This window comes from Lingula anatina, chromosome 1, assembly GCF_051362555.1.
Source record: "Lingula anatina isolate TDL-2025a chromosome 1, LinAna3.0, whole genome shotgun sequence".
Taxonomy (NCBI): Eukaryota; Metazoa; Brachiopoda; class Lingulata; order Lingulida; family Lingulidae; genus Lingula; species Lingula anatina.
Genome location: NC_141767.1, coordinates 58,626,741 through 58,653,822, shown reverse-complemented (window position 1 = coordinate 58,653,822; position 27,082 = coordinate 58,626,741). Strand labels below are relative to the sequence as shown.

Sequence of the window (27,082 nt, the reverse complement as noted above, 5' to 3'; positions counted from 1 at the left end):
TCAAACACCTTCAGACACTAATTTATATCTTGTACAACAAATAAAGCCTTTTTCTCTACATAAATGAAAAGCAAGAGATATGTCTGCTGACAGTCATTAATCTTGAAAATTATTTTGAATATCCTAAAATCAAACTAAATATCTTTCAATAAATACTTACCTTATCTTTTGACTTTGTTTTGACAATCATTTTAATTCCAAATGAACTAATTTCCAATCTACACTGAGGAGGTGGTGTTGTGTTCAAAGTCATTCTTCTGGTCAAAGCTACCTGAAACCCCAAAATATACAGTAGAATTTATAACAGACACATTTGATTTATCAAAGCCCTTCCTTACTAATTTTTAAATCATTCACATAATAATAATAATAATAATAATAATAATAATAATAATAATAATAATAATAATAATAATAATAAATTTTAGAAGACAAATTATCATGCTTTATCTCAAATTACCCAAATTCTATACCGAATAAACACAAGTAAGAAAATATTAAACATAAAAAACACAAAAAGAAGATGATCTACATGATCTACATGATCTACACACAAGTTAGCTATCAAAAATAATTTGCAATTTGATAAATGCTTCATCTGATTACCTTATGTATTGCTTGGCACAAAACATCATGACCCTTGTGGAAATTCACTTCGATGGAACCCAGAAAATACAGCATGAATTTATCAACTCTGTTCTTATCTTCCTCTGTAATAGAAATTGAAGGATTCAAAATAATAATCATTTATCTTACAAAATTAGTAAAAATAAAACTAGTTTAAAAGCAAGTTTTGGCCACCCTGATCTTGAGAGATAACTTGAAACACTATAGCATACCCTTGCCATTTCAAGTAAGGGCATGCTATACTGCAGAGGTTTGTTTCAAGTTATCTCTGAAGCTCAGGTTCAGTAAAGATTGGCAATAAGATATAACAAATGAACTCACCCGTTTCCTCATCATGAAAGAGATTCTTTTCATAAACATATGCTGATGGAAAAATGCCTCTTTTTCCAGTTCTGAGATTTACAGCTGGAAAAGTGAAATAAAGTGAAATAATCTTAATCACTTTTATTATCACACACACACACACACACACACACACACACACACACACACACACACACACACACACACACACACACACACACACACACACACACACTAAATAATCAAATTAAAAAACTTCAAAATCTGATAGCTTTTGGTGCAAAAAAAATTAAAACCAAACTTACTTGCTAAACAGCCTTGTTTCCATTACACCATTTTTACACCAAAAGTATGAATGACAAGTGTATTAAACATTGCAACATTCATTATAGAACTCCAGAAAATGCCTTAAAAAAAGCTTTCCAGCAATGTGGATGAAATGTGTACATACCATGACACCATAAGTCATCTGCTTCTTCCTCTACATATATGGGGTCTCCAATCTCCACTGCAATTTCATCACTATGCCTAGGTATAAACTTGTGAGCTCCCCTATGAGTTGATTCTATGCACAAGTCACTTAAACATGAGCTGCTTCTCGATATTGCACCTAAAATAAAAGTCTCATTAATTGTTGGTAAATATATATATATAATAATACTTGACAGCAAAGCTGGCAAATATACAGACACCATACAGACACCATACAGGAAAAAAGGCAGCAAAGCTGACAAATGTTCAGGCATTGCGCAGAAAAAAAGTGCACCAAATATCAATTTAGAGTGTACATGTTCTGACTGTTCACACTACCTTTTGACTCCACACCTGGCATCTTTCCCAATCTTTGAGTCGGAGATGCTGGTTTCTTTCTTGGTTTCTCTTCTGGTGATGAGTCTTCCATCAGGTAAACATTGTCAAAACTCAGAAATGCCTTGTTATTTGCAGATGTAGTATTGAATTTCAAATGCATATCATCTGTAAGTGCTCTGTCTCTTTGAAAGAAGTGGGGATTTTCTTCATACTCTTCTTCTCCTTCATCAGAAAAGGGGAGGTTGGGGGAAAAAGTCTCCGGTGTCTGAAGAGGGGTACGGTCACTTGGTTGGGGGTGCTCAGCATCCCATATTTCTTCAGCAAGGGATTTCTCTGAGGAGGTTGATATGGACATAGGACTAGCTATAAATAAAAAATGACATTCATGAGGAACATTAAAGATGCTAATTAAACACAGTTCAAACACCATGACTAACAAAGTAATAGGTACAGCAATATACAAACTTTGAGCCTCTGATAATCCATTTCATGGTCAAAGTTAGATTGCCAGTATATGACTTCCTATTCAAGTTCAATAGTAACTATGGTGTATTTCTGCTACCTTTAGGAGTATTTCACATTTTATTTTCACCATTGAATATTGCTAAGTTGTGCGTTTTGATATAGCGCAATTCCTAAACCATATCGCAAACAAAAAATGGACACCACTTCCAGAATTGTGCTTGACAAGCTCTACAAAATGCAATATACAAGAGGACTCTAGCATTTATGGTTCCAGAATTAGGGAGAGTTTTCAGTTTCAGCATGCTAATGGGTGCTTCTCCCATGAAAATGCACTGATTGACCCCAAACTCCCAAAGATGAAGGGAGTCCCTAATTGTATCCCCTCGCCATAATATGAGTGCTTAGGTCTGTGTTGTTCCTGAAAATTTTTGCAAAAAATTCCCATTTTTAGAAAAATTTGGCCCCTTTGACCTTGAAATAAGGGCCAAAGGTTAAATCTAAGGGCACATTTGGAATCTCAACATATGACTTTGGGTCAGACTTCTATACTAATTTTTCCCACAATTCCTTCAGTTTGAGAGATATTTAGCATTGCATTTTCAAAATTTTTGACAAGTGTGCGTTTCAACAAGCGTCACGCCCAGGCAAATGCACCGACTGAGACAAAAAACCGGGGGGTTTAAGTTGAGATTATATGTGATCCAAATCCAAGAGATGGGCACACAGGCCCATGCGGTCTAGGAGGAGAAGCGGTAACGGTGACTTGTATCCCATGCCACCCTGCGGAGCTGGCGGAGCAGACAGAGCCGTACGATACAGGCTGGGACTAAAACCATAAGTACTGCCAGTGTACACGCTGGTGGTATTAATAAAATCATCATGAACATGCAGAAAATGTGACTAGCAAAGGTCTTCAGGCCCATGGAAGTTCACTTAGGCAGCAGTGGCCAAAATAGGGATTCCTTCAATTTTGATACAATATTAGGCCCCATACAGAATAGGGGACCAACTAGTCTGAGGGCAGCGTTTGACACTCGCACTCGCCAGCAATCTGGCATGTGAAATTTATGATGCTAGTCGCCATTTTGGCGAGTATATTTATGTCAACTTTCTATATTAGTGTATCGGCAAAATTTAGACTCAATAGAAGTCCGATTGACATGCCAACATTTACGGGGAAGTTCAGGGAACTCCCCTAACTGCTAACCTCATTATCACTCTCATAAGTAATAATCGTGATTGGTTGATGTTGAGGAATTCTGTAATGAAGCATTCACAGTCTCACTGTCAATTTTGAAAGCCCCTAGCCTTCGTTTGCGCGAAGTGATGAGTAAACAAAATCAAAGCAGAAACGAACTGATGCTAACCCAAAGCATGTTTTTGACATTCTCTAAAATCTTTTTCCGAGCAGAGCAAAAAGGTTTTCAAATGCGCGAAGATTAGCAATGTGTTTAGGGTTAGAGAACTTGAATTACCTACATTGCGCTAATACAATACAATACCATTCAGTAATGCAATATAACGAATTATATTTCACCTCGGATACAATTGAAATTTTAACAATCTCATTAGCTTTACAGCTATTCACCAATTTCATCTCCGTCAGAGCGACCTACAGAGTTCACCCTTAATATCACATGAGTTTAGTTGTAATATTAATAATATTTAATTAAAGCTCATTTTAATATTTATCTTGTAACAAGTGCTTTTAGAGCCTAAAATGAGTTAAACAATTGACCAAAACAGTTTTAAATTTTATCTTTATTTGCATATGCAGAGTTGGAAATAACCGCCCGTCCCAACGTCCTTGACGGTCTAATTTCATGGAGGACGGGTAAAATTAATTTGGAGACCGTCCTGTGGTCGGGCCGCACTTTGAAGTCGTCAGTAGATCTGAGCGTGAAACATCGCGTCTTTCTTGATTTTGAGATTCACACATTTACTTATATATAAGTGTTTACAATATAAATCACATGAGCATTCTGAATATAGGAAAATAGGTCAATGATACGTCATTACATCGAGTACTTCCGACTTTTACCGCGGGAAAATTTCACTGCGATAAACCAATAAGTCACGTGAACATTCCAAATATAGGAATATAGGTCAGTGATATGTCATTAAATGACTTACTCTCGACTTTTGTCGCGGGAAGATTCGCTGCAATAAGCCAATCAAATGCAAGGTAACATCGGTAATATGATAAAGAAGACAATATGGTGAGCTAATGTAGCGTAAATTCACGATGCCTTAAATTTTTGCATCCTTTAACGAAGGGTCCATTTTTATACCGGTTAAATTTCTTCCTTGACAAAAGCGGGCCATAAACGGGTATAAAAGGATATAAAATTTGACGGTTTTCGTTACATATCAGCCAACTAAACTCTGCTTTCCAACTTGGAACAATCGTCCGCTGCCTCTTATTTTGGTCGTAGTCTTTACGGACCTCCGTCGCTGGTCGCTTTTCATGTTTTTTTTCAGGAAGGCCAAGAAACTTTCGTTGCATGTCGGTGCTTCTAAAGACGTAGAAATTTCAAATGTACGCTACATTAGTTTGCCACATTGTCTTCTTTATCATATTACCAATGTCACCAGGCATTTGTAACCCATTTAAGTCAGGTAAAATATGCAGTAAATTTATTGGAGAAAGATTTTTATTAAATACTGAAAAAAATTTTTGTATAGTACTAGTTAAAATGCCTTATGATGAAGGAAATCCAAACGTATGCTTTTTTTCACACTTGCTGATACAGCAGAGTGTGAACGTGGGTTTTCCCAGTTGAAAATAATCAAGAATCGATATAAAAACAAGTTGAAAGCATAATCTATGATTCTGCTAATGTCAATCCAGCTACATTCAAGCACAATTCAAGAACTTGTCCCCAAACCAGCAAAAACTCAGTGGAGCACTGGGGCAAGAAGGCCAACTTTCATGGAAAGATGCAAGCCCAAATCTGCTGTTGACCACTTTGAGGAGATTATTGTTGATGTGGAGCAGGGTAAAAGGGAGGGCACCAGCGTTCAGGTGCCAAGTGAGCAACCATCAAAATCTATTGACTCGGGCTACGAGTCGGATTTTCAGATATGGAAGAGAGGGATGATAATGACTACAGTGAATCTGGTGGAGATGATTAAAGGAATTCATTTAGCAAAAATCTCATGAGTAAATGCAGTTTTTTTTTTTTTCAATTAACATTTTGAAGATTCAAACAGAATGACTTGATCTTTGGTCAAGTGAGGTTTTCATATATCAGGACAGGCACTGTGACTTGCAGTTGACATTCATCAATTTTATTCACCAAACTGATACTGTTTTACTTGCAAGCTGCTACTGCTTACCATGCCAATGATTTGATAGTTCAGTTTTGAATTTTAATGCTCCTTTCATGAAAATTTGCAGTGATGTAGATACTTCAGTTAAATTAAAATACTTGTTCTTCAGTACTGACTGTATTGACTGTGGTGCATTTTGTTTCTGTCAAATGGTTTTGCTATAATTTTGTATTAATAGATATTTGGCATGGTGCATATATATATTTATTATTTTATTTTATTTTATTTATTTATTTTATTATTATTATTATTTTTTTTTTTTTTTTTTTTTTTTTTTTTTTTTTTTTTTTGCAATCCATGATGTATGGGTGGGGGGTCAGACCATAACTGAATATAAAAATAAATTTGATTCTTTGGTATCAAGACAGCACTGGTATTATGAGTTTTATTTATGAAGTTTGAAAGAAAACAACATTCAAAAATGTCTTGAATTATTAAATTTAGTCATACATGCACATTATTATCATAATTCTCTCGATTTTATGAGGACAGGTTGGTTTATGGTAGGACAGGTAACTTTCAAGAGTAACCTGTCCTGCTGTCTGGTTGAATTTTAGGAGGAGTTTCCAACCCTGGCATATGACTTATAACCAACTATGCAGCATTGGTACCTGATAACATCTCAATCATCAGTCATTACACATTGCCTGCACTTTGAATATTTGGCTTGTAACTTCTTAATAAAAAAGGCCAAAGTCTGGCTTGTACATTTTCAATTTGGCCTGCAACTTTCAAAACTCACTGGCCAAATTGGCCTGTGCTAATTCAAATGAAGGTCAAACACTGTGAGGGTCAAATATGGCCGACCCACTTGAATACTTCCCCATGAGATAACTACGGTAATGTGCCATGAATTTCGAACAGTAAAAAATAATTAAATTTGGGAAAAGATCGTTCTGGCCGAAATTCATGAAAAGGAGGTGCTCAGAACTCCTGAAAGTTCGAATTTCATGGAATTCTGTCAATTTTGACCGGAAGTTGTCTGTTCGTCGCTAGACATTCTGTTATCTTCTCCCGACGATCTATTTAGAGTTACCATAATGCATGATGTGTGAGTGTCGATAATTGCGACCAAAGGTATACACGTACTTTCACCCGATCTTTGTGTATGGCCCATAGATAGAGCGGTACTCTTGTCTAGGGCCGCAAAACAGCATCGTCATCAGTAGTGTCGTTTTTCAAAAGCGATTCTGGCAGCCAGAAACTAGTGTCGTTTTTCAAAAACGATCCTGGCGCTCAGAACGGGAGTGGACGGAGGGAGAGACGGCCGACGATTAGCGTCTGCCACGGCCAGATAACCTTTACTATGGAAGCTTAGTGTTACCGTTGCTCCTTTCCGTGCACTGAAACCGAGACGACAGCCGATCAGTGTCTATGGCGCACGTGCAGGTAGCCTTCATCTGCGATAAGTGTCTTCCGCGACCAGGTTCGTTGCCTTTACCGTTAAAGTCGGGCGGAACTTTACGCGCGAATGCGTCCTCATCTCGCCGTTTGCGGGTCGGTGTCTCCGACGCATACGTAGCCTTCCCTGCAGAAGCCGGCCTCGGCACTACGGCCTCTCCTCCGTGCGGGGAGGCCACTACGACCGCAGATCGGTATGTGCGGCGCACAGGTAGCCTTCGCCACGGCAGCCGATCTGTGTATTACGGTCTCTCTCCGTCGTGCGCTGCGACCAAGATGACCGCTGATTGTTGTCTGCGATCAAATACACTAGGTTTGGGGGGGGGGCGGGGGGGGGGGGGGCAGGGCCGTTTTTGTCATCTTCTTTTGTCATCTTCAAACAAACGCGAGAGATAGGTAATCTAGAGTAAACCGAAAAGGCAGTTTTTATATTCGTTCAAGGGACTGGAAGATCGTCAATGGGAGATAGTGAGCGATCTGAGCGTGATAATAAGCCAATTTCCACACTAGTTCAAGGGACTTCGTTACTATATTCGTCAGCAAGAGATCGTCAGCGATCCGAGCAAGCATAGAAGCTTGGACTTTTTGTCCATGCTAGAAGGCAATTTTCATGTAGTCAGCAGGATATGGTTTGCTGGTTTGCGACAGGGGCGTAACCAGACATACGCACGGATACACTGTGCGTATATAATTTTTTGGCCAACCATGATATTATTCTCTATAAATCTAGTGTACTTTTCAAGGAATATTATCGAAAATCCACGTCGATTATAAGTTAATGTCACCTGAATGTACAAATTCTCTGTATAATTTATATATGCACCATTGTTCTGACACCCTTCTCGTTAGCTTTCACAGAACTGAGGTAAACAATACTAGTTACCATCTGAAGTCCGATCTTAATCGTCCATCTAGCTGGAACTTGCTTTACCTCTTAATTAGAGGGTAAAGTGCCCTTCATCTCACAGGTAGCTTTTGTCTTGAGTGTATCGAACGCGATATTTATCTCAGATAAAAATCTACCTGTGTATTATTTCAAAGAGCTGCTCCAGCAGACCTGGGGGCACTAGATAAATCTGATCATCGGGATAAACAAGGAGCCAGAGAAACAAAGGAAGATTGATTTTTCCTGCAAAGTTTCAAAGAATTTTGACACGGACTTGATCCAGCTTAACCCTCCAAACTAACGGGGTGGCATGGGCAATTTTTACAAAATTTACAAACAATTATACTTAGATATATTACAATTTTATCCTTTAATATAATTTTGGGAGGCATGCACCCGCATGTAAGCTGGGTGATGTCAGTAAGCCCCTAGTTAAATAAATATACCCTTATGAGCAAGGCTTTTCCCAGCGAACCGTCCAGCCGTCATTTGGACGGCCACTGACATCACCGGACGGCCTATATTTTCAAAGACGGCTAGACGGCTTGCGACTTTTTTTTTAAATGACATCTTGGCTTGTCGGGACAGCCGTGGACGTTGTAAGAAATTTTCTTAGAGTAATTTGACGTACCTAGCTTTTATGATGCGTCACAGATGAATGGCACTACTTTGTAGTGTACGCTGATATTCAGTCACGACGAAACTACTTCCTAAAGCTTACAAAACACAATAAAATGTTTCTATGAACCTTAAGATACACATTCCACGCCGTATGCAGCAGTGACAAGAGTGACCTTCATGCGGTACAAAACACTAAGCAAACTACAGGCCAATTTGTGAAAGGGGACACCTTCCGGACCTTCATAGGCACGGCAACTGACAAAGCTGATTGACAAAAAGGAAAATTTCAAATTTTCAGCGAGAGATCGTTCGCAATCCGAGAGAGACCAGGAGGCAATTTTCATATTAGTTAAAGAGACTTCGTAAGCCAAAGGGCGAGACGAGAACGCAATTTTCGTATCATCAGCGTCGCAATCCGAGTGAAACGAGAAAGCTCATACTCGTTCAGTGGCTTTCGTTTGCGGCAGATCGTAGCCGGAGATCGTTCTCGATTGTTTTTAACCCTCCATCCCTCCCCATCGGAATTTATAATTTTTAAAAATATTTTTCATTTCATTTGTACATTTCAAGGGACCTCATTAGCGGAAGATCGTCAGCGGGAGATCGTGAACGATCTGAGCGAGACAAGAAAGCAATAATGGTAATCTTTATTGCAGCTCTTAATATTGCTCTTTTGTTCTGTTACTGAAGTCTCTACTGTTAACAATGCTATTGTGCGCCTCAGCAAAACTACCGATCGCTATCTCACACCGAATACTGCGGTAAAGAAACAACAGCCCGACAGTACAACTCTTAATAGATTCTCCTGTTATCTGAATGAATGGATATGACGATGTTGTTTAGCGTCCTAAACTAACTGTACTGATCGTTATCTTGCACCTTGGGCCGCACACGTAGTACTCAGGTAAAGGTACGCTAGGGCAACATTGCCGACTGTTAGATCTTTACAAGCGCGAGAATAGCCCGGTGGCCGATTTTAAGGTGTACGAAATTCACGAAATCAAGATCGCGCAAAATTGCTTACTGGCCGAAATTCATGGTCCAGAAAAAACTCCAGACGGCCGATTTTAAGATCGTTCGAAATTCAAGAGCCGTTCGAAATTCATGGCACTTTACCGTATGCAGTGTCTATTAGCGGATTAGATGGCAAGCTTTGTAGTAGGTCACCATATTTGACACTCAGACTAGTAAGTCCCCTATTCTGAATGGGGTCTTACATAATGCTTAACAGCATAATCACCATCAATCTTTAATTATGCATTAATTACAGGTAACATGGATATTTATAAAATGTGACTAGCAAAGGTCTTTAGGCCTAAGTCACACCTTGAAAACGCCAAAACGTAAACAAGAGATAACTGTACTGAAATGAGTTTTTTCCATTTTCAACACTTTTTTTTTTTACAAAAAACAAAATAATCAATTTGCTGTCATTGTTATAGGATCAACTAAGAAAATTGTTGAGATGGGAAAAATATCAATAGAATAGTTTTAAATGCCCAAATTATTATATTCTAAGATTCTGAACATAGTGAATGATTGAATCTGACAAACTGTACTGATTTGAGTAACAGCATATTTCCATCTTTGATACATGATAACAGGTTTACCATCATTTTATATCATCAATTAACAATATTGTAAAGATGCAGAAAATATATCAAAAGAACACTTACATATCTAGTTAGTTCAATAATGAGACTGCTAACATGCCTAAGAATTGAATCCGAGGAAAAACCACTAAATGCAAGGGCACAACTTCATCAAAATTGAACCCATCAAGTCGATTTTGAACTGGGCCTGCATTTTAGTAAGATTTCTGCATTTCAAGACAATAGGCTTATCGGTTTTCCTTGAAGTGTGTTATTAGTGTTGCATATATGCTAAAAAAAGGAAAAAAACAGCATAACTTTTGTAAAAACAGTCCGGTCAAGCTGATTTTTGAATTTGATCTGTATTTTAGTAAGATTCATCACTTCTGTGAGTTTTAAAACAAAACATTTAACTTAAATGTTTTGTTTTAAAACACACAGAAGTGATGAATCTTACTAAATTTTAATGGTTTTCCACTTATCGTGTTATCACTGTAAGTGCACAGTTATGAAGGTGGCAACACATCTGTGTCTTTACATAAAAAGAGAAAGAAAACCAACATAAGGTCTAAAATTATTAATGCAAGCCTTGACTATACATCCCCTTTTCTTTTTTAAAAAACACACAAATTGCTTTTTTTAGAGCATAATAATTCAATCCACTCCACATATATTAGTACCTTTATGCTGAGGCAAATGAAGATCATGCCTTTCACTTTGCGACTCTGGTACAGTCCCATTGGACACTGCCTGGAATTCATCTTCACCTGACAGAGATGGTGGAATTTGAGGGAGACGTCTTGGTTTTCTGTCTGCCCTAGCAGCATCTTGGCCATTTTTAGCTGTTCTAACATATTCCTGAAATAATGAACAGTTTGTTCAAATGTTCCTTTATTTCAAAATTTTATTGAATTTCATAATATTCTCGAAATGCGTAGACAATTGTAGTTCAGGACCAATACAAAGCTGAATCTATTATATCTAGATTTAGAAATATATGTGCACTGTTGTGGCATAGTATTAATGACAACACATGAAAAACTGTAGACAAGAATTGAATCTTAAACTAGACGCACATTAGGCAAGTATGTAGGTGTAATTCTATGACCAAGAACATACACTTCTTTATTTATTTTCATCCAAATGTTCCATATTTCACAGTAAACAGAATCAAAAAAATAGTTGACATCAAAGTATATATATATATCTGTATAAGAATATGACTGCAATAATGCATTCAACCTGCTGACTAATTCATGTGGTTCATATTCCTGTAGCCACAGTGAGTTTCACTGAAACATACTGTGTGGGCCCATTTAATATGATGTTCCTGAAGAATCAATAACTACTTTGTAGTGTACAATGAGTGTCTGCTCTGTTTTTCACATGCCTACACTCTTTCCAAGTTTATGAAGCATTTCTATTGATTTCCTGTTTATCTGGCCTGTTGCCATATCTGTTCTTCATACTATTATAGCTCAGCTTGATATTGGAAGGCAGGGTGAAAGTGAATGTGATCAAAGGACAAACCTTACCAGACCAGATCAATGCTCATGAATGCATATGTTATTTCTGCCATACATAAATTGTAGTGAGTAATCTAATCACTGTTGTATGCTCTGTTGCTCAAACCTTCCAGAACTTAAAGGTATAATTCTATTTCTACCAGAACTTAGACTGGAGTGTCAAGTTAATCATATATATATATATTGAATTCATGTTCTATCATAGAGTGGATTATTTTTTATTGACATATATATATATATATATATATATATATATATATATATATATATATATATATATATATATATATATATATATATATATATATATATATATGATAGAACATGAATTCATTTTACAATAATCAGAATAGGCATATGAATACATATATTAACAAAATTTCTTTGGTCATTATTTGACCATTGAATTCTTCAAAAATGGCTTGAAACATATAACTGACATTGGGTTAATTTCACTTACATTTTTTGGAAAGTTTTCATATCCAGTTCCATTTGAAATGACATCACTGGTATCTTGTCTTTGCCTAGAAGTGCTTGTCTTTTTCTTGCTGTATTCATCTTCATAGTTGTATATCCATTTGGTTTTTTCTTTTTCTAAGTTGTTATTAAATTCAGCTTTATGAGAGAGACCCATGATATTAAAGCTGTCCTGTACTGAATTGACTCCATCTCCATGTCTGTCCAGATTGAATGTTGAATTCACAGGCTTGGTGTTTAATGTTGGGGGTTTCCTTGATTTAATTTCGGTGGTAGAAGCCGATATACCATTTTCTTCATAATAATCATCCAAGTCAATAATATCTCTATCCAAACCCAAGTCAATGCTTTCATCTGGGCTCACATCATGAGTTAATCTGAAAAAATCACAGACGTCGATTTCCTTCATGTTGAAAATGTACAAAGGCACAAAATTATCATAATTTATGTCATCATATCAGATGGGCTCTGCTGTCTGTGGACATATGAGCACCCATGGTAGAGGTTAGCATTTGCATTTTATAACTGTTTGCAAACACTGATTTTGTGCCAATTTATGCTTGAAATGGTATTAAATTACAGTTCAAACTTCTATAGAAACATAAAACCTTCAGGAGTTTTTCAGGTACCAAAAATGAAACATGAATCTGGGAATAAACTGACTTTAGCACCCATTTTCCAGGCTGAATTTGGCCATTTTGGTTGAACATTCTTAGTAATACTTTTTTGATGCTATCAATGGATAGCTTTTGTTTTGAGGTATATTATCTGGGTCCTCACTAACATATTTCTTTCTCTTTTTGTTTTCTTTTTTACCATAGATATTATTCTTATGCTGGTCCTAAAGGGGAGGGCCCAAAGTTTAGGTCCAAAATGCCAATTTTTTTCTTGAAAACGGGTAGTGTGGTCCGATCTACCGGTGATTTCAGGATCATTCGGTGCAGAGTCTGGTAGTTGGGTAGGCCTGAGGTTTACTTCCTTAAGCACGATTTCATTTTTGACAGTTATATATATACAGTTATATATATATATATATATATATATATATATATATATATATATATATATATATATATATATATATATATATATATATATGTTTTTGTCAGAATGTCCTTCTATGAAATAATTGGATTAATGCACTCTCCAAAATCTCCAGTACATAATGATAGTGCCAAATGTGCAGGTGAGAGGAGTTGGAGTTTGGAGTCATAAACAGGATGTTCAGAGTCAAGTGATACAAGCAGAATTTCAAAAGGTAGTTTGAATAGAGGTTGTCCGGGTTCTCAACGAGAAGACCACATTTCCCCGTGATTTTACGAGATCTGCCTTGAGGTGGGGTTAAAATATGGAGACCACAAGGAAGTAGAGCAGCGATTTCTTTACTTGAAAAATAGCTGAACTTCCAAAATTTTTGAGCTACAGGCTTGTTCTTTTTTCACTTTATAAAGAAAAAGTATTGATATAATATGTACGTACAACTGACGTGAGATTCATTTGCAACCTTTTTGTCACTTTATGGGAGTGGCATGACTGTTTTGCTTTCAATGAGATCAATGTTGAAAGTAGGTCCATGTACATTCTACAAGCATTGGACATTTGTAAATAAAATAATCCAGTGCTGTCAAGGGCTTAATTGCTTCATTTTTAGGTTATCATAATTTTTAAAGAAGTAAAATAAAATCATTTGACATTTCATTTACTGATGGATTGCATATCAGAACATTAGACTTGCCTGCATCTTTGTTTTAATTTCACTAAATTTATAGTAACTAGTTCAAAAAGCTCAAATTTGATCATAAAGTTAATTTTCTTCATTTATTTACTTATGAAAATGATGCTATAGAACTAGTGGATAGCATTCACAAAATGTAAGTTTTATTGTGATCAGATCTGACTTAAATCTGACAGGAAAGATGGCAGAAGAAAGTATTAAAATGGACAACATATAAGTTGAAATGTTCACAGAATCATTGCATTTTATTGACAGTTATACACAAATACAACAAATAAACACAACATCAAAGGCGAACTTGTATTTGTGATCCGAGTAAATGATATGAAAAACAGGTGTCATATAGTTATTAAAAAAGTCACTACAGTAACATAAAAATGATACTAGCAAGAAAATTTATTTTCTTCATTAAATTACTAGTGCAGTACAATACATAGGCATATATATATATATATAACCAAATATTTCATTTTAAAGTAATAAAGAAAATACCTGATACTGTAAGTGACACCCAGGCAAAAATGCCATCTGTTGATTCCTGATATAATTTTAGTCAACAACATAATAATTAAGGACATAAGAGATTAATATACACTGAGCAATCTTCAACATCTGATTATCCTGACCACATGATTCTCACAGTTCTTGCCTGGTTCAATAACATGTGCTGTGTCTGTCATGCTCTAAAATAAAAAAATAATTAACTCACTTATTTTTCTGAAATATATATCATTATGTGATAAACGTTGTTGTAAAATACCAACTCTAATTTCTATCTTACTTGCAATTATCATAACTGACCACCCGGCATGGAATGTTACAAACGCAACTGAACATTGTGTATACTTAATAGGTGTGGAAGGTTCACCAGTATTTCATAATCAGGTACACGTTATATGGAGACAGGAATGGTATAAGCAAATTTGTCTGATATAGTTACCAGGCCCGTAGCCGGGGGGGGGGGGGGGGGGGGGGGGGGGGGGGGGGGGGGGGGGGGGGGGGGGGGGGGGGGGGAGTTTGGGGGGTTCGAAAGAACCACCCTTTTTGCTGGGAAAAGATCCACTCTGGGTACAATTTGACCTATGTACTTGAGGATTTTATGGTAAAAGGTCCACTTTTTCAGAAAACGACCCCCCCCCTCTAAAATTGCTGGCTACGGGCCTGGTTACCGTAAAAGACTATTAATCACAAGTACTAGGGCTGTATTACGTTAATAAACCATGGTGTCCTGTAAACTACACACACAAAACTTACTTATTAATATGTCCCTCGACCGTTGATGATACGGTCTATACGGTGATGCCATGAAGCCAGTGACGTGTCGGTTGCTAGTTGTCTGCAGTTGGTCCCTTTCTTCCTACAAAATACTGCGACCTGATCTGTACTTTAAATATGTCGGCACTTAGTCCTTTTTATCTGTTCAAGCCCAACTACTTCTCTTTCTTTACTTCACTTCTCTCGCCAGTCGTGTCTGTCATCCATGGTCATTTTCTTGGTTTTCTCGGTTAGGTTTTACTGCAATGCACCCTACGACACAACATTAGCAATTCGCCATTGCGTTGCTCTATCTCAAATTACATGACAACGCCAAATTTTACTCAGTGCAACCCTATAACATAAGACTTGTGCACAACCGCGAGAGAAGTTTCAATGGCAGATTTTAACCCCACCTCTCGTGAAATCTTGCTCCAATCCAGGTCTCGTTTGACGTCATCTGCTGCGCAGATGTTCAAAAAAGGCTATCTCGGATGTTCCCTATTTATTTCTTCTGTGATCATCTGTTCTAATACATTGTAGATCCCAATATTAGTACTTGTTGTCACAATGGAAGAGAGACACAGAGAGAGCACATGTTGTCTGTTCAGTTTAATCTATTTATAAATACTATTTAGAAAAATTCGGGTGATGTTTCCCTGACTGCCTCTTCTGCAATACCCTATAGTTTACTTTTGTATTTGTGCAACAGTTGTACACTTGTACACTCTACTACATACGCAGTGTATCTCGATCATAGTTAAATTTTTCTTTGCTTTTAAGATGAATTTTTGGTTAATGTGGAGTTACTGTGGTGGTGATCTCCAAACATACCCTCTACCAGGGTGAGTGATAGATTTTTTACAGATATTCACAGATATGTCTCTAGCTAGATAGATGGTCATTTTCAGCTAAACCCACCCTGTTTAGGAGTATCTGAATCATTCAAGTTAGCATTCTCACCACCTGGTCATTCACATTGTTGGCCAGTGCCTCATCTTTGAAATATGGTGGACATCCCAACCTAAACAAATGGTACAGATTGGGGTGTGTATGGATTGTTTAAGTTGTGTCAAAGATTAATTACCTAGTAATATATTTTGCCTTTATATCACCTATTGGCTTGGCATTGACCATTTCCTGTTTTAACTTGCTATTGTACTTCTTTTTTTTAGTGTTGTGTTGTGCTATATTGTGCATTTTAGGGAGACCCCCTGACCAGAGTTGGAAAATAGGAAAGCTAGGTAACTCTGGTGTCTTCTGTAGCAATGTCCACAGCCCAGTTGAAAAATTTAAATTATTATATCTCTTGTATCCTACAGCCTCTGAATTATAATTTCTCCACCTGTTCAACTTTTTTTGCCACTGTAAAACACTAGAAGGCAACCTTACCAACCATCCATATATGAACATAAACTGTGCCATTGTTTTCAGAAAGATGTGTTTGGAAAAAGCCCCCTTTACACTGGACGGCGTCCCTTCTGCGTCCAGCAGTTCGGCCCCATTTGAGAGTTAAAGAATTATAATACTTTACGTGCCGACAACTGGCCGATCATTGAGCATTCATTCTGATACCAAATCAATGCTCGTGCCTCCTTATAAAGACCACAGCGATGCCAAATTTCATGGTCGCAGAAAAGATGCAGAAAGGATGCCGTCCTGTGTAAAGGGGGTATAAGCAATTAGGGCTTGGACTTTGTGGCATGCAGGATCAGTAGTCGATCCACCAAACCTAGGTTTTTTGTTTTTGACAACTGTTCATTTTTCATCAAAGTTCTTGTTCAAGACTACTGACTGACATCTACTAGTACTCCCAGTAGCTTCATTAGTTATATCCCAACAATTCACAGTGTTCTGTCTGCGCGTACATACAGTAACCTAAAAATCGTTAACCAATCTGATGAGAACAATGGACATTGGAGTTAAAAGACTATAAACATTTAACTGTATCAGTACCATATTATGGCATGTACATAGACTCATAGTTGAGGTACTCCGAATCTACCGTAATTATCTTGTTTATCCCGTACGGCATACGAAAAAAATCTTAAAAGATTTCTAGAATCAGTTATAAATACTTTGAAATTAATCAAATTATATTGCTCCTACCTATATCTGTCCCTGGCATACGATTTTTGTTCAATTTTTTTAGAATGATTCCGTCGCTCCCGTGTGGATGTCATGTTTACTAATGGCCGTTTTTTGGCAGTCGTAATATCAGTTACGACGAAAATTACGTACCCGTTTGTGGTTGCTACGGGTTGAACCGGACACTATTCAGGGAGGCGGCGGCAGGGTGCTGAAAGCCCAAGATGTCGCTCTCAAGAGTTGTGCGACTAGGTAAGGTGTCATGCACTGGTTTAAACACTAACAAGGTTTGTTTGCCGTTTGTGACATTTTACAAAACATGTAGAGATGTCAAACAGGTTCTGTTATTAGCACTACTCTTTGGCAACCCATTGCCATTGCCCATTGGAGAGACGAAAATTAGAGTTGGGGATCTATCTTAATTCTTCTTTGATCTTCGGTTCACCAAAAATTTGCCTCCCTGACTTTGTATTGGAGCATTTATAAACTTCATTATATATATTGGAGCATTTTTAAACTTTATCAATTTGGTATTTAACATATCAAAGAAAAAAGTATTAAAAATAAAAATAAAAAAAAATGTCGGCGAGTAACTGTGGTCTGTCATCTTACATTGAAGTTGAAGGCTGGTAAATTTGTCCGCATATTTCGGTCGCATAATAACTAAAAATAATAATATTTAAGCCATTTTTTTTTACGCTTTCTTATATTTTTAATGAATCAAAGATATGGCTGCACATAACTAGTACTTACAGGGTTCTGCCAAGGTCTCAAAAAAGGGGGGAGAATTCTCCCCTCTGAGCTAAAAAGTTGGGGAGATTTTGAGAAATAGTGGGAGATCAGCAAAATTGATATTTTATGTAAAAACATACACTGCTAGTCTGTACTGGTATTTTATTAAAGTTCACAAGCTGAACTGGTTCATCTTTGAAAGTAACTTTAAATAGACTGTGTGTATATACAGTTGCAAATGATTTTTTTAATAAAAACTTTTACTTTAAGGCTATGTGCCAACAAGACACACTGCTCATCTGTACTGTCCAATTAAGTTCACATAATGAACAACTAACTTAGAGTCATTTAACAAAGTTTCCTGTTTTTGACTCTCCATTCTTGAAGAGCCTCCATGAAGTCAAACTTTCTCCTATCCCCCCCCCTCAAGTTTGATTGTCAAGACGTCGTTGCCAAGAATAATCTCTTAACCAATCGTGTTGAAATTTCTGTGGCACTACTTTTGGTTTCTTTCTTTCAGGCCCTTCGATGGTATTTGGTCTGCAGACCTAAAATTTAAAAAAAGTTAAAATTTCTCCTACTTACAAACTTATAATTTCTGGAACCAGACACCACAATCCAAAAGAATTTTTAGGTTTTGATGATTAATCATGACTTAATTAACACTTTTATCAGGAAAAATTGCATAATAGTGTTTGGGAAGGACATTTTTATCTTTGATTTATCGTTTTCACAATATCGACAACTTTTTAAAATAAAGGCTAAAGTAAAAAAATATAGGTGAGGTCACACATTTGGTTGAGTGCATTCTATGAAAATATCCTTGATTAGGAGGCCCTTACTTTTTTTTCATATTAGTATTCTCACACATATATACAGAGGAATAAACATATCAGAAACGGGCCTCCTAACTTTTTAAACTTCTTTTTCATATTATCATACTCACATAGGAGGAATAAACATATCAGAAACGGGACCCGTCATTTTTTAACGTTTTTTTTTTTTTCAATTTTCATGCTCACATATAGAGGAATAATCGTATCAAAAACGGGCCTATTACCCTTTTTTTTTTTTTACTTTCTTTCACATTTTCAAACGAAGTGTCAAGTGTCCTTCCAAAACATAAATAAAAATGCCACGGAATGACCATACCTTTATCGTCGACGAACTGTCAGTTTCATCTGGAGTCGCATCTACAGAAATTTGTTTCTTCTTTTTCTCAGACTTGTCAGGCGGAGAAACGGATTCACCTGACTTTGGCATAAAACTTAAAATAGATCTCTGTTTCTTAACTTTCGCTTTCGGCGAGGAAGCTGCCATTTTAACCACGCTTCACTGATGCTGAATATCACTGTCACGCTGTCTATCATTGCTGTCCCGCGAGTGAGAGAACCAATAAAACCGCTCAATCGCTCAACCTACTTTAGGCCGAGTGCAGCGGAGTCACCCGAGGATTGCCGATTGGACTGTAGTCATGAAGAGGTACTATTGATATTACGACAACAAATGACGACGCTGCTTGAAACGATCTCTTACGAGGGTACACATTGCAGTCTGTAAAACATCGTCAATATGACGACGTTAGGGACACTGTGTTAACAAGTCAATGCAGCGGACGATGCGCAGAAATTTATACCGGTGATGATTATTTAGATAAACAATTTTAGATGCCACTCTCAATGTGTCTTTTATCATCTCAAGAACAATGATAGCACCCTCACTCGGTTTGTATGCGAGAATTTTCGCATCTTTGGTAATTTTTGTGCGAGAATTTTATTTTTTTGGCGAGAATCTCGCAGAATCGCGGCCTCGGCAGAACCCTGACTTATTATCAGAAAACTTAGGAGTGCTAATGCTTGAATGAACTTTTGTGCGGGTCATGCTAAAATGGGCAATACAGTGCAACACACAGAGAAAAATTACTCCAGACACAAGTAAACACTTGCCATCACTCACAATTTTGGAAAAGACTAAAGAACAAAACCTGCTTCAAGCACAGGCTTTCCAGATATATACCATTCTCACCTTCTGGATGGATGAATATGTATGACAGGAATCATATATTGTCCATTACACTGCTTGATTTGCTGGCCAAGTGGTAACATCCTTAGTTGTCAAACACTTCAATTTAGGGGGAATGGGTTTGATGCCTACTCAGGCCCGTGTTTTTTTTTTTTTTTAATACAAGTGTGAAAATAAGACTTTCACACAGAATATTTAAATCGTGTATATTAATCCTTTATCATGGTTCAATGATTAATATGATGGACGAGTATCAGCTAGTGAGTAGGAAGTCACCTACTGGCTGTGACCTTGAAATTGACCTTAGACCTATTTTTAATGATGAACTGCACTTCACAAATTTCCAAACTCTTAAATTTGCTATTGAACTTGATTGGGAAGTCCTATATTCACAATCTTACTGCAACCTTGGATTTCTTATAAATTGTAATTTTCTGCAAAAAAAAATTGAGAACTCTTGTTTACTGCATTTTGTAGAGCTTGTCAAGTACAACACTGGAGGTGGTGTCCCTTTTTTTCCATACAAATGTGCTTACTCCAGCTGGTTGTACTATACCTGGAGACGGTATCACTTCTCTGATCCTGTACTTTTTTCTTGGTTTCAGGTATTAATCAACATCCAGGCTGGCAACGCCTCGTTTCAAAAATATGTATCCCTACCAGTACAAACGTCATGTCCCAAAGAGGGTAGGTGATTATTTACTGTTCATCAAGTGAAGAAAAAAATGTCATGGTGTTGCTATTGAAGGATATTTCTTTAATATATATCTTTTATTCCAACTTTATTATGAACCTGCAATCTGTGAGTAAATTGTCTTGTTGTAAACGGTTTACTTCTTGATGTTAGCAAACTTTTTCTCACAAGGTGGAGTTTTCCAGCATTTTTGAAAAAAATGCTTCATTTTATCTCACAAGCTGTTGGGTTTTCAATCCCAACAGGTTTCAAATAAAATCCTGTATTTTATAATAAAGTGCCCAATATAATAAAAACAGTGTAAATCCAGCATTGTAATAATCAGCGGTAAAATATCAGGTAATCGTAGTACGCGCAGTAAGCTATAACACTGTAATCGTCATATAATAACTTATAGTAATGACGGGGAGAGCGCTTTTTTACCATCAGTTGTTTATTTCTAGAAATTATTAGAGAATGGAAGCCTCTTAAAGTTTCTACAGATTACCATGATATATATATATATCCAATTTGAGAGTCTTCTTGAAAGTTTTTTTTAATGTCACAAACTAGCTTACTACAATGTTTATTTTCACATTCTACAGAACCATTGAGTTTTTAAATGTATTTCTTAAAGAACTGCACACATTTTATCTTTTGAAGGGTGGTTTATGACTATGACATGGAGATGAGAAGAGCAAAAAGGGTTGTAGATGAGGGGAAAGACGATTCTTCAGACATATTGGACTACTGGTCCAAGTTAAATGCAAAATACTATGGTGAACAAAGAGACATGGTCAATTATCCTCCACCAGTTTTTTTGGAAAAAAGGAAACCGGTCAGAATGTTCTTTTTTCCTAAATCGCTCTTCGACTTCGTGGAACCCAAAACGGGAGTTTTAGGTAAGAAGCATGCTATTTATTTATTACTTAAACAGCCATGCATTTTTTACTTTAAAGTGATAAAAATCATTGGCTTTACATTTGGGCTATCTCAGTACTGTAATGTTTGGTTTTGTTTCCATGTCATATTAAATATTTGGAAGCCTGTTATCCAGATAATGGAATGGGTGTAAGTTACTGGAATGATACCATGACTAAAACATTTATAAAGGTTAGAAGAAGACAAACAGTTACAAGTTGACAAAAGTATCTGCAAGAACCTGAAGCTCGGAAAATAATTTTGTTTAAAATATGATTTAATTTTATCTTGTAGGAGGCTATATGCTTGTTTTGGGAGCAATAAACATGGGTGTTTCCAAGGAGTTCCTTTTTCCTGTGGATTTGGCAGAGATTTTTGGGATGATTTTGGTGTTTAGTAAAGTTGCCCAACTTGGAAACAGGGGATTAAGTAGACATCTTATGAAGCAAAGTGATGTAAGTAGGTTCCTTTGTTATTCACAGAATATGCCTGTGTGTTCTATGTGTTTTGGACTAAAGTAATGCTGTTGAGAACAGCTGTATTTAGTTTCATATAATTTCTTTTGTTAATATGAAATTACAATCTTGCCTATGCAGATTTTGAATTTTTAAAAATTGTATGTGACAAATAAATTAAGACAAAGTGACAGTGTAAAGGAAATTTTATGACTGAAAATCACTGTGTAATGTTACATTTAGTGCAGATCAATATATATCAATACCATGTACTTTTAATTTAAGACATGGACAGAGAAGGGCTATTTAAAGCCACTCCAAGAAAGTAAAGAAGTTAGAGAGGTAGCTATTCAGTTCACAGCAGAAAGAGTTGAGTTAGAAAGAACCCTCAAAAGTGTTGCTATCCAGTCTGAAAGGGTACGTTACTTTTCAAAGAAAGTTTGATGTTTAGTTGTGGTTTTGTTTGACAATATATTGGAGTTCAGGTTTTTTATAAAAGAATGTTAGTCAGCAAAAAGACTAGATGTATCTTGTTAATTTACAGTCATAACTTTGTAACATTATTTATCTGTATTCAAATTGTCAGTATAGTTACCAGAATTGGGTTTCTCACTCAGTCTTCATTTAGTTAAATTTATTTTATATTAAAGGGATGATAACTCCTCGTATGAGATCTATATTGCACAATAAAAACATTGTGAATAACTCATAGAAATATAATATATTCTGTTTTACCACAAAAACAGCAGTTATAGCTATTATTCTGATATCTGAGCTTGTCTTTAGACCACGTGACCTCCATTGATGGCTATACTCTGTTAAAATCTCTTAAGAGATTTTAACAAAAAACCAAACTTTTTAGAAAAAAACCAGGGACCAACTTTGAATGTAAAAATGGATTCATTAACCATTGGTAAGTATGGGAAAATTGTTCTTTATTCCAGGAAAATTCATTTTTTGGCCGAAACGAAGAGTTATTATCCCTTTAACCAGAGACAATATTTTGAGGATTAACATATAATATAAAATTAATTATCTTTGCTAGGAAAATGCACTGTTGCAGCTTGAGGCCAGATACAGGGAAAGACTGGTCCAAGCTCACAAAAAAGTCAAGGATAGACTGGTAAGAAGTTTTGCCCTCTATCTTGTTTGCAAACTTTTTAACTGATTATGTTAATGAATTTGAATGCTGAATATATATATGTATGTATTTTTTTTTTTTTTTTTCTTTTTTGGTGTGTTATATATAATTATTCATTGTACCACCAGCGTTAGCGCTGGCGGTACACATGGTTTTAGTCCCATCCGGTTCGTTCCGCCGGCTCCTGCGGCTCCGCCGCCATGTCATCGTTACCGCTTCTCCTCCTAGACTACAAGGGCCTGCGTATCCATCTCTTGGATTTAGGTCACCTATAATCTCAACTCGTTCCACGTAAAATTTGGGCTTTGTCGGTATTGGGGTCTAGGTGTGGCACTCATTGCAATGCACCCTTGTCTAAAAATGGCAAAATTAAATGCTAATTATCTACCCTACGGAAGGAATTATGGGAAAAATTTCTACAGACGGCTTTCCAAAAGTCATATGTGTAGATTTCAAATATGCCCTTGGATTTGGCCTTTGACCTTTTTTCAAGGTCAAATGAGTCAAAATTTTCAAAAAAATGAATTTTTTTTCGAAAAAAAATTATTTGCCCTGTTATTCAGACACCACACAGACTTAACCAATAATATTATTGGAAAGTGTTACCCTTCAGGTCATCTTTCATCTCCGTGAATTTGGGGTCAATCGGTGCATTTTCACGGGCGTAGCAGCCATAAGATACCGAAACTGAAAACTGTCTCTAATTCGGGAACCGTTAATTCCAGAGACCCATTCTTTTTTGCATTTTGTAGAGCATGTAAAGCCCAACACTGGAGGTGGTCTCCGTTTTTTTGTATTCCATACGGTTTTCGAGTTACGCTGTATCAAAAAGTACATATTGGTGGTGAAAGCAAAATGTACAGTACGGTAATGGATAATAAATTTTGAACTCCGGAAAAATAAAACATAAGGCTTGGCAAAGCAGACAACTTGTGGTCAAAAATGACATTATTTCATCAAATTTGAACTTCTGGAACTTCAGAGCACCTCCCATTTCAAGAATTTTGACCAAAATGACCTTTTCTTAATTTTAATTAATTTTTTCTGTAGGAAATTTATGGCACATTATGGTTAACTCCAAAATTATAACATTTAGTCCCTTATATCTCCAAAACTGGCAGAGATAGGTCCATTGTTATTATTGAACTTGAATAGGAAGTCATATACTGGCAATCTTACTGTGACCTTGAAATTAACCTTTGACCTACTTTTTATCATGTATTGAACTTTGCAAATTTTGGTTCCCTTTTATCTCCAAAACTGGCAGAGATAGGTCCATAGTTACTATTGAACTTGAATAGGAAGTCATATACTGGCAATCTTACTGTGACCTTGAAATTGACCTTTGACCTACTTATTATCATGAACTGAACTCTGCTTATTTCTTTCTCTTTTAACTCCAAACCTGGCAGAGATAGGTCCATAATTACTATTGAAGTTGAATAGGAAGTCACATACTGGCAATTTACTGTGACCTTGAAATTGACCTTTGACCTACCTTACGATGAACTAAACTTTGATTGTACCATTTTTAGTTATATTTTTTGCATTTTTTGAAAATTCTTGTTGATTGCATTTTTTCAGCTTGTTTAGCACAAGACTGGTGGCTGTGTCCCTTATATTGTGTATGTGGGGGTCTATACGAATGCGCTTACTCCAGCTGGTGGTACAATATTCGGAGGCGGTATCGCCTCTGATCCTCTAGTTCATTTTACGTCTATTAGATAAATATATCAACATGTGTCATATGGGATAACAGACATAACTTGTTTAATTTTATCTATGGATATGAAATATTTTATCAAAAAGTTCTCATACTTCTTCATTTAAAACTTTTTTTTTTTAATACGAGTTGCTTACTAGCATCAGTTTTCTTGGTGTTGAAATAAATCTCTACACAGATGACAGAAATTCCTGTGAGGTGGCTGCAGGTGTTAAACGGTCTGTATCCAATTAGTTTGACATCAGCACCGGCCTTACGGTAATTTCTTTTTCTTCATCCCCAACAAATGTATGTCAAAGCTTCCAAACAAGGAAAGAATATAACATTGGGATGATAATAATGTAGAATGGGTTCACTGATGCTTGTTTTTGAATTGTGAGAAATATAAAATGACTACCAGGTAATTCTTTTCCCCAAAATTATCAAAACCTCAAATTCAAGTAGATAATTCACACAATATACTCCATGCAGCATTTTCATTTATGTCCACTGCCTACTTGGTCTTATTCATATAGGTTAAATGGCATCAGGACAATTCGAGGATAGATGGGGGGAATTGTCCGAGAATCCTCAGCAGTACTGCCAACCACATTCACAAAAGCAGCACGTCTGCTAATGCCATTGCCATGTATTTAAACATTGTTAAAACTTAAGATTTGATTTGTGTGTACTCTTTTTTTTTATTTTCATTTTTTTATATACAGGATTATCAACTAGACATCCAGCGAGAAAGACAGAATTTTGAAAGACAACATATGATTAACTGGATCCTTGAAAGTGTAAGGAAGGGAATAACACCGCAACAGGTGAGAAAACTCCTGACTACAGTTCCAACAGAGCTGTCTTGCTTTCTGCAAACCACCAGTCTCTACCTCCAATTTATCTAGCCACCAGGTCTTGGGCCTCAATTTCCCTCGAGTCAGAACCCATCATCCGTTAGCTCTGACAGCATTGCTTACTGTTTTCATCCATGAAATTCCCCACATCCTGTTCCAACACCACATTTCAAAAGCTGGAATATTACTTCCAAGGGAGGTGGTGGTCGGTTTCCACGCCATACAGGACTATTGAGAATACTATTCTTCTCACTAGGCATTCTTTTGTCTTTCCTGATACCTATTAATGATCCTTCCAAATTCTAGTCATGTCAGACATGACTTTTTGCCGTAGTTGTATACATTTTAATATCTCTGGTCTGCAGCTTCCATTTCTGAGTATGGTTGTCTACATAAAAGAGGATCTTTCAGCCACTTTCTCTCCATCAATTTCAAAATTGGCTTCCCCACTTGGGGTTCTGGGTATCCGAGACCATTGTGGCTTCTGCCAGTTATTTTGGTGCCAATGTCTTTGTTTACCAGAGCATTTCTGGGGATCTGTTTGCTGTGTAGGTTAATTAAAGATGTCTGACATGCCTCCTAGAGCAGCTAGGCTAATTACCTTCTAGCTGCTCGAGGAGGCGTGTCATTCGTTTAATACTTTAGAGTAATTGATGAAGCAGAGATAAATCTCATTTTTCCTTTCTTTTGTGTTTTCTATGAACAACCATAAATTTGCAATGTGGTCCCCACATCCTCTTCCTTTGTGAAAACCTGCTTTTTCAACTTGAGTTGCATGTTGATTAAGTTATCCAGTAATTGCAATGTTGCATTAATTCTCATATAGAGGATAGTAGCAATATTTTGTTTTGCTTATCAACAAGTTGCATTGCATTTCCAAAAATTGTACCAATTTCTGCCAGATAGTTTTTACGTGAGTATGCCTTGTGTTCATAATTGCCCATGTTTGTAAAGATATCCAGTAGAAATTCTTTATGATTTGCTAAATAATGATACAGTACATCACTTTTCTTTTCAGCAAAAAGACAGCATAACCAAGTGTATACAAGACCTAAAAGACATGGCACAGAAAGGCTCTGTTCAGGTAGCCTAATGGACACAGCCTATTGTACATTTACTCTCCAGGATAAATAAACCAACAAGGACGCAAGATAATAGACCTGATTGTTCTTGAAGTTTCAAAGTATCTGAAGGACATAGTGGATTCTCTGTTGTAGTTAAAATAAGTATGGTATGTTGTGAAAACTGTTCACAATACTATGGTAGCCTTTGTCTCTCTATTCCAGTGCATCTGACCAATATTGAGAAATTTTGTGGGAAAGAAAGTACTTGGAAGTGTGAAAACTAAACACAATAATAGTTTGTTTTTTTTTTTGAGATCTTACTTGTGTTTAATGAATTTAAAGGTTGATGTGATATGATAGTTAGGCAACTGAAGAATAAAATTAAAACCCAACAAAA

The 27,082-nt window shown here is 36.5% G+C and overlaps 2 protein-coding genes and 2 long non-coding RNA genes across 8 annotated transcripts in view; 1 reads left to right on the top strand and 3 right to left on the bottom strand.

Annotated features, from left to right (window-relative positions):
• The window catches only part of LOC106166397 (uncharacterized), a 23,020-nt gene extending 5,759 nt beyond the window's left edge, over positions 1-17,261 (bottom strand). For all 5 annotated transcript variants that reach the window (XR_015331928.1, XM_087001096.1, XM_087001097.1 and 2 more), the window contains exons 1-8: positions 17,140-17,261; positions 12,025-12,418; positions 10,719-10,896; positions 1,741-2,103; positions 1,382-1,540; positions 949-1,032; positions 607-710; positions 161-271 (exon numbers count right to left, since the gene is read on the bottom strand). Coding sequence is in view for 4 of the 5 variants with exons in the window: in XM_087001096.1 (XP_086857222.1) it covers positions 161-271; positions 607-710; positions 949-1,032; positions 1,382-1,540; positions 1,741-2,103; positions 10,719-10,896; positions 12,025-12,418; positions 17,140-17,213 (1,467 nt within the window). In the remaining variant the exon portion in view is untranslated. The remainder of the gene's footprint in view (positions 1-160; positions 272-606; positions 711-948; positions 1,033-1,381; positions 1,541-1,740; positions 2,104-10,718; positions 10,897-12,024; positions 12,419-17,139) is intronic.
• On the bottom strand, positions 13,995-17,129 carry LOC147764830 (uncharacterized). The gene is made up of 2 exons (XR_015331933.1): positions 15,031-17,129; positions 13,995-14,459 (listed from the first exon to the last, which is right to left on the bottom strand). It is a non-coding gene; the product is annotated as an uncharacterized LOC147764830 (long non-coding RNA).
• LOC106166406 (ATP synthase peripheral stalk subunit b, mitochondrial) lies at positions 17,235-27,082 on the top strand. Its single transcript, XM_013544965.2, has 8 exons — positions 17,235-17,370; positions 20,478-20,559; positions 21,209-21,447; positions 21,761-21,921; positions 22,207-22,338; positions 22,967-23,044; positions 25,490-25,591; positions 26,640-27,082. The coding sequence occupies exons 1-8, from the start codon at positions 17,343-17,345 to the stop codon at positions 26,712-26,714; spliced, it is 897 nt and encodes a 298-aa protein (XP_013400419.1). The 5' UTR covers positions 17,235-17,342; the 3' UTR covers positions 26,715-27,082.
• On the bottom strand, positions 17,383-19,817 carry LOC147764829 (uncharacterized). The gene is made up of 2 exons (XR_015331930.1): positions 19,003-19,817; positions 17,383-18,398 (listed from the first exon to the last, which is right to left on the bottom strand). It is a non-coding gene; the product is annotated as an uncharacterized LOC147764829 (long non-coding RNA).

Bases quoted from the DNA above. Each gene is read 5' to 3' on its own strand.
- LOC106166406 (XM_013544965.2), top strand. From the start codon at position 17,343: ATGTCGCTCTCAAGAGTTGTGCGACTAG. The intron at 17,371-20,477 runs GTAAGGTGTCAT...TCTTGGTTTCAG, and splicing joins CTCAAGAGTTGTGCGACTAG to GTATTAATCAACATCCAGGC. The intron at 21,448-21,760 runs GTAAGAAGCATG...TTTATCTTGTAG, and splicing joins ACCCAAAACGGGAGTTTTAG to GAGGCTATATGCTTGTTTTG.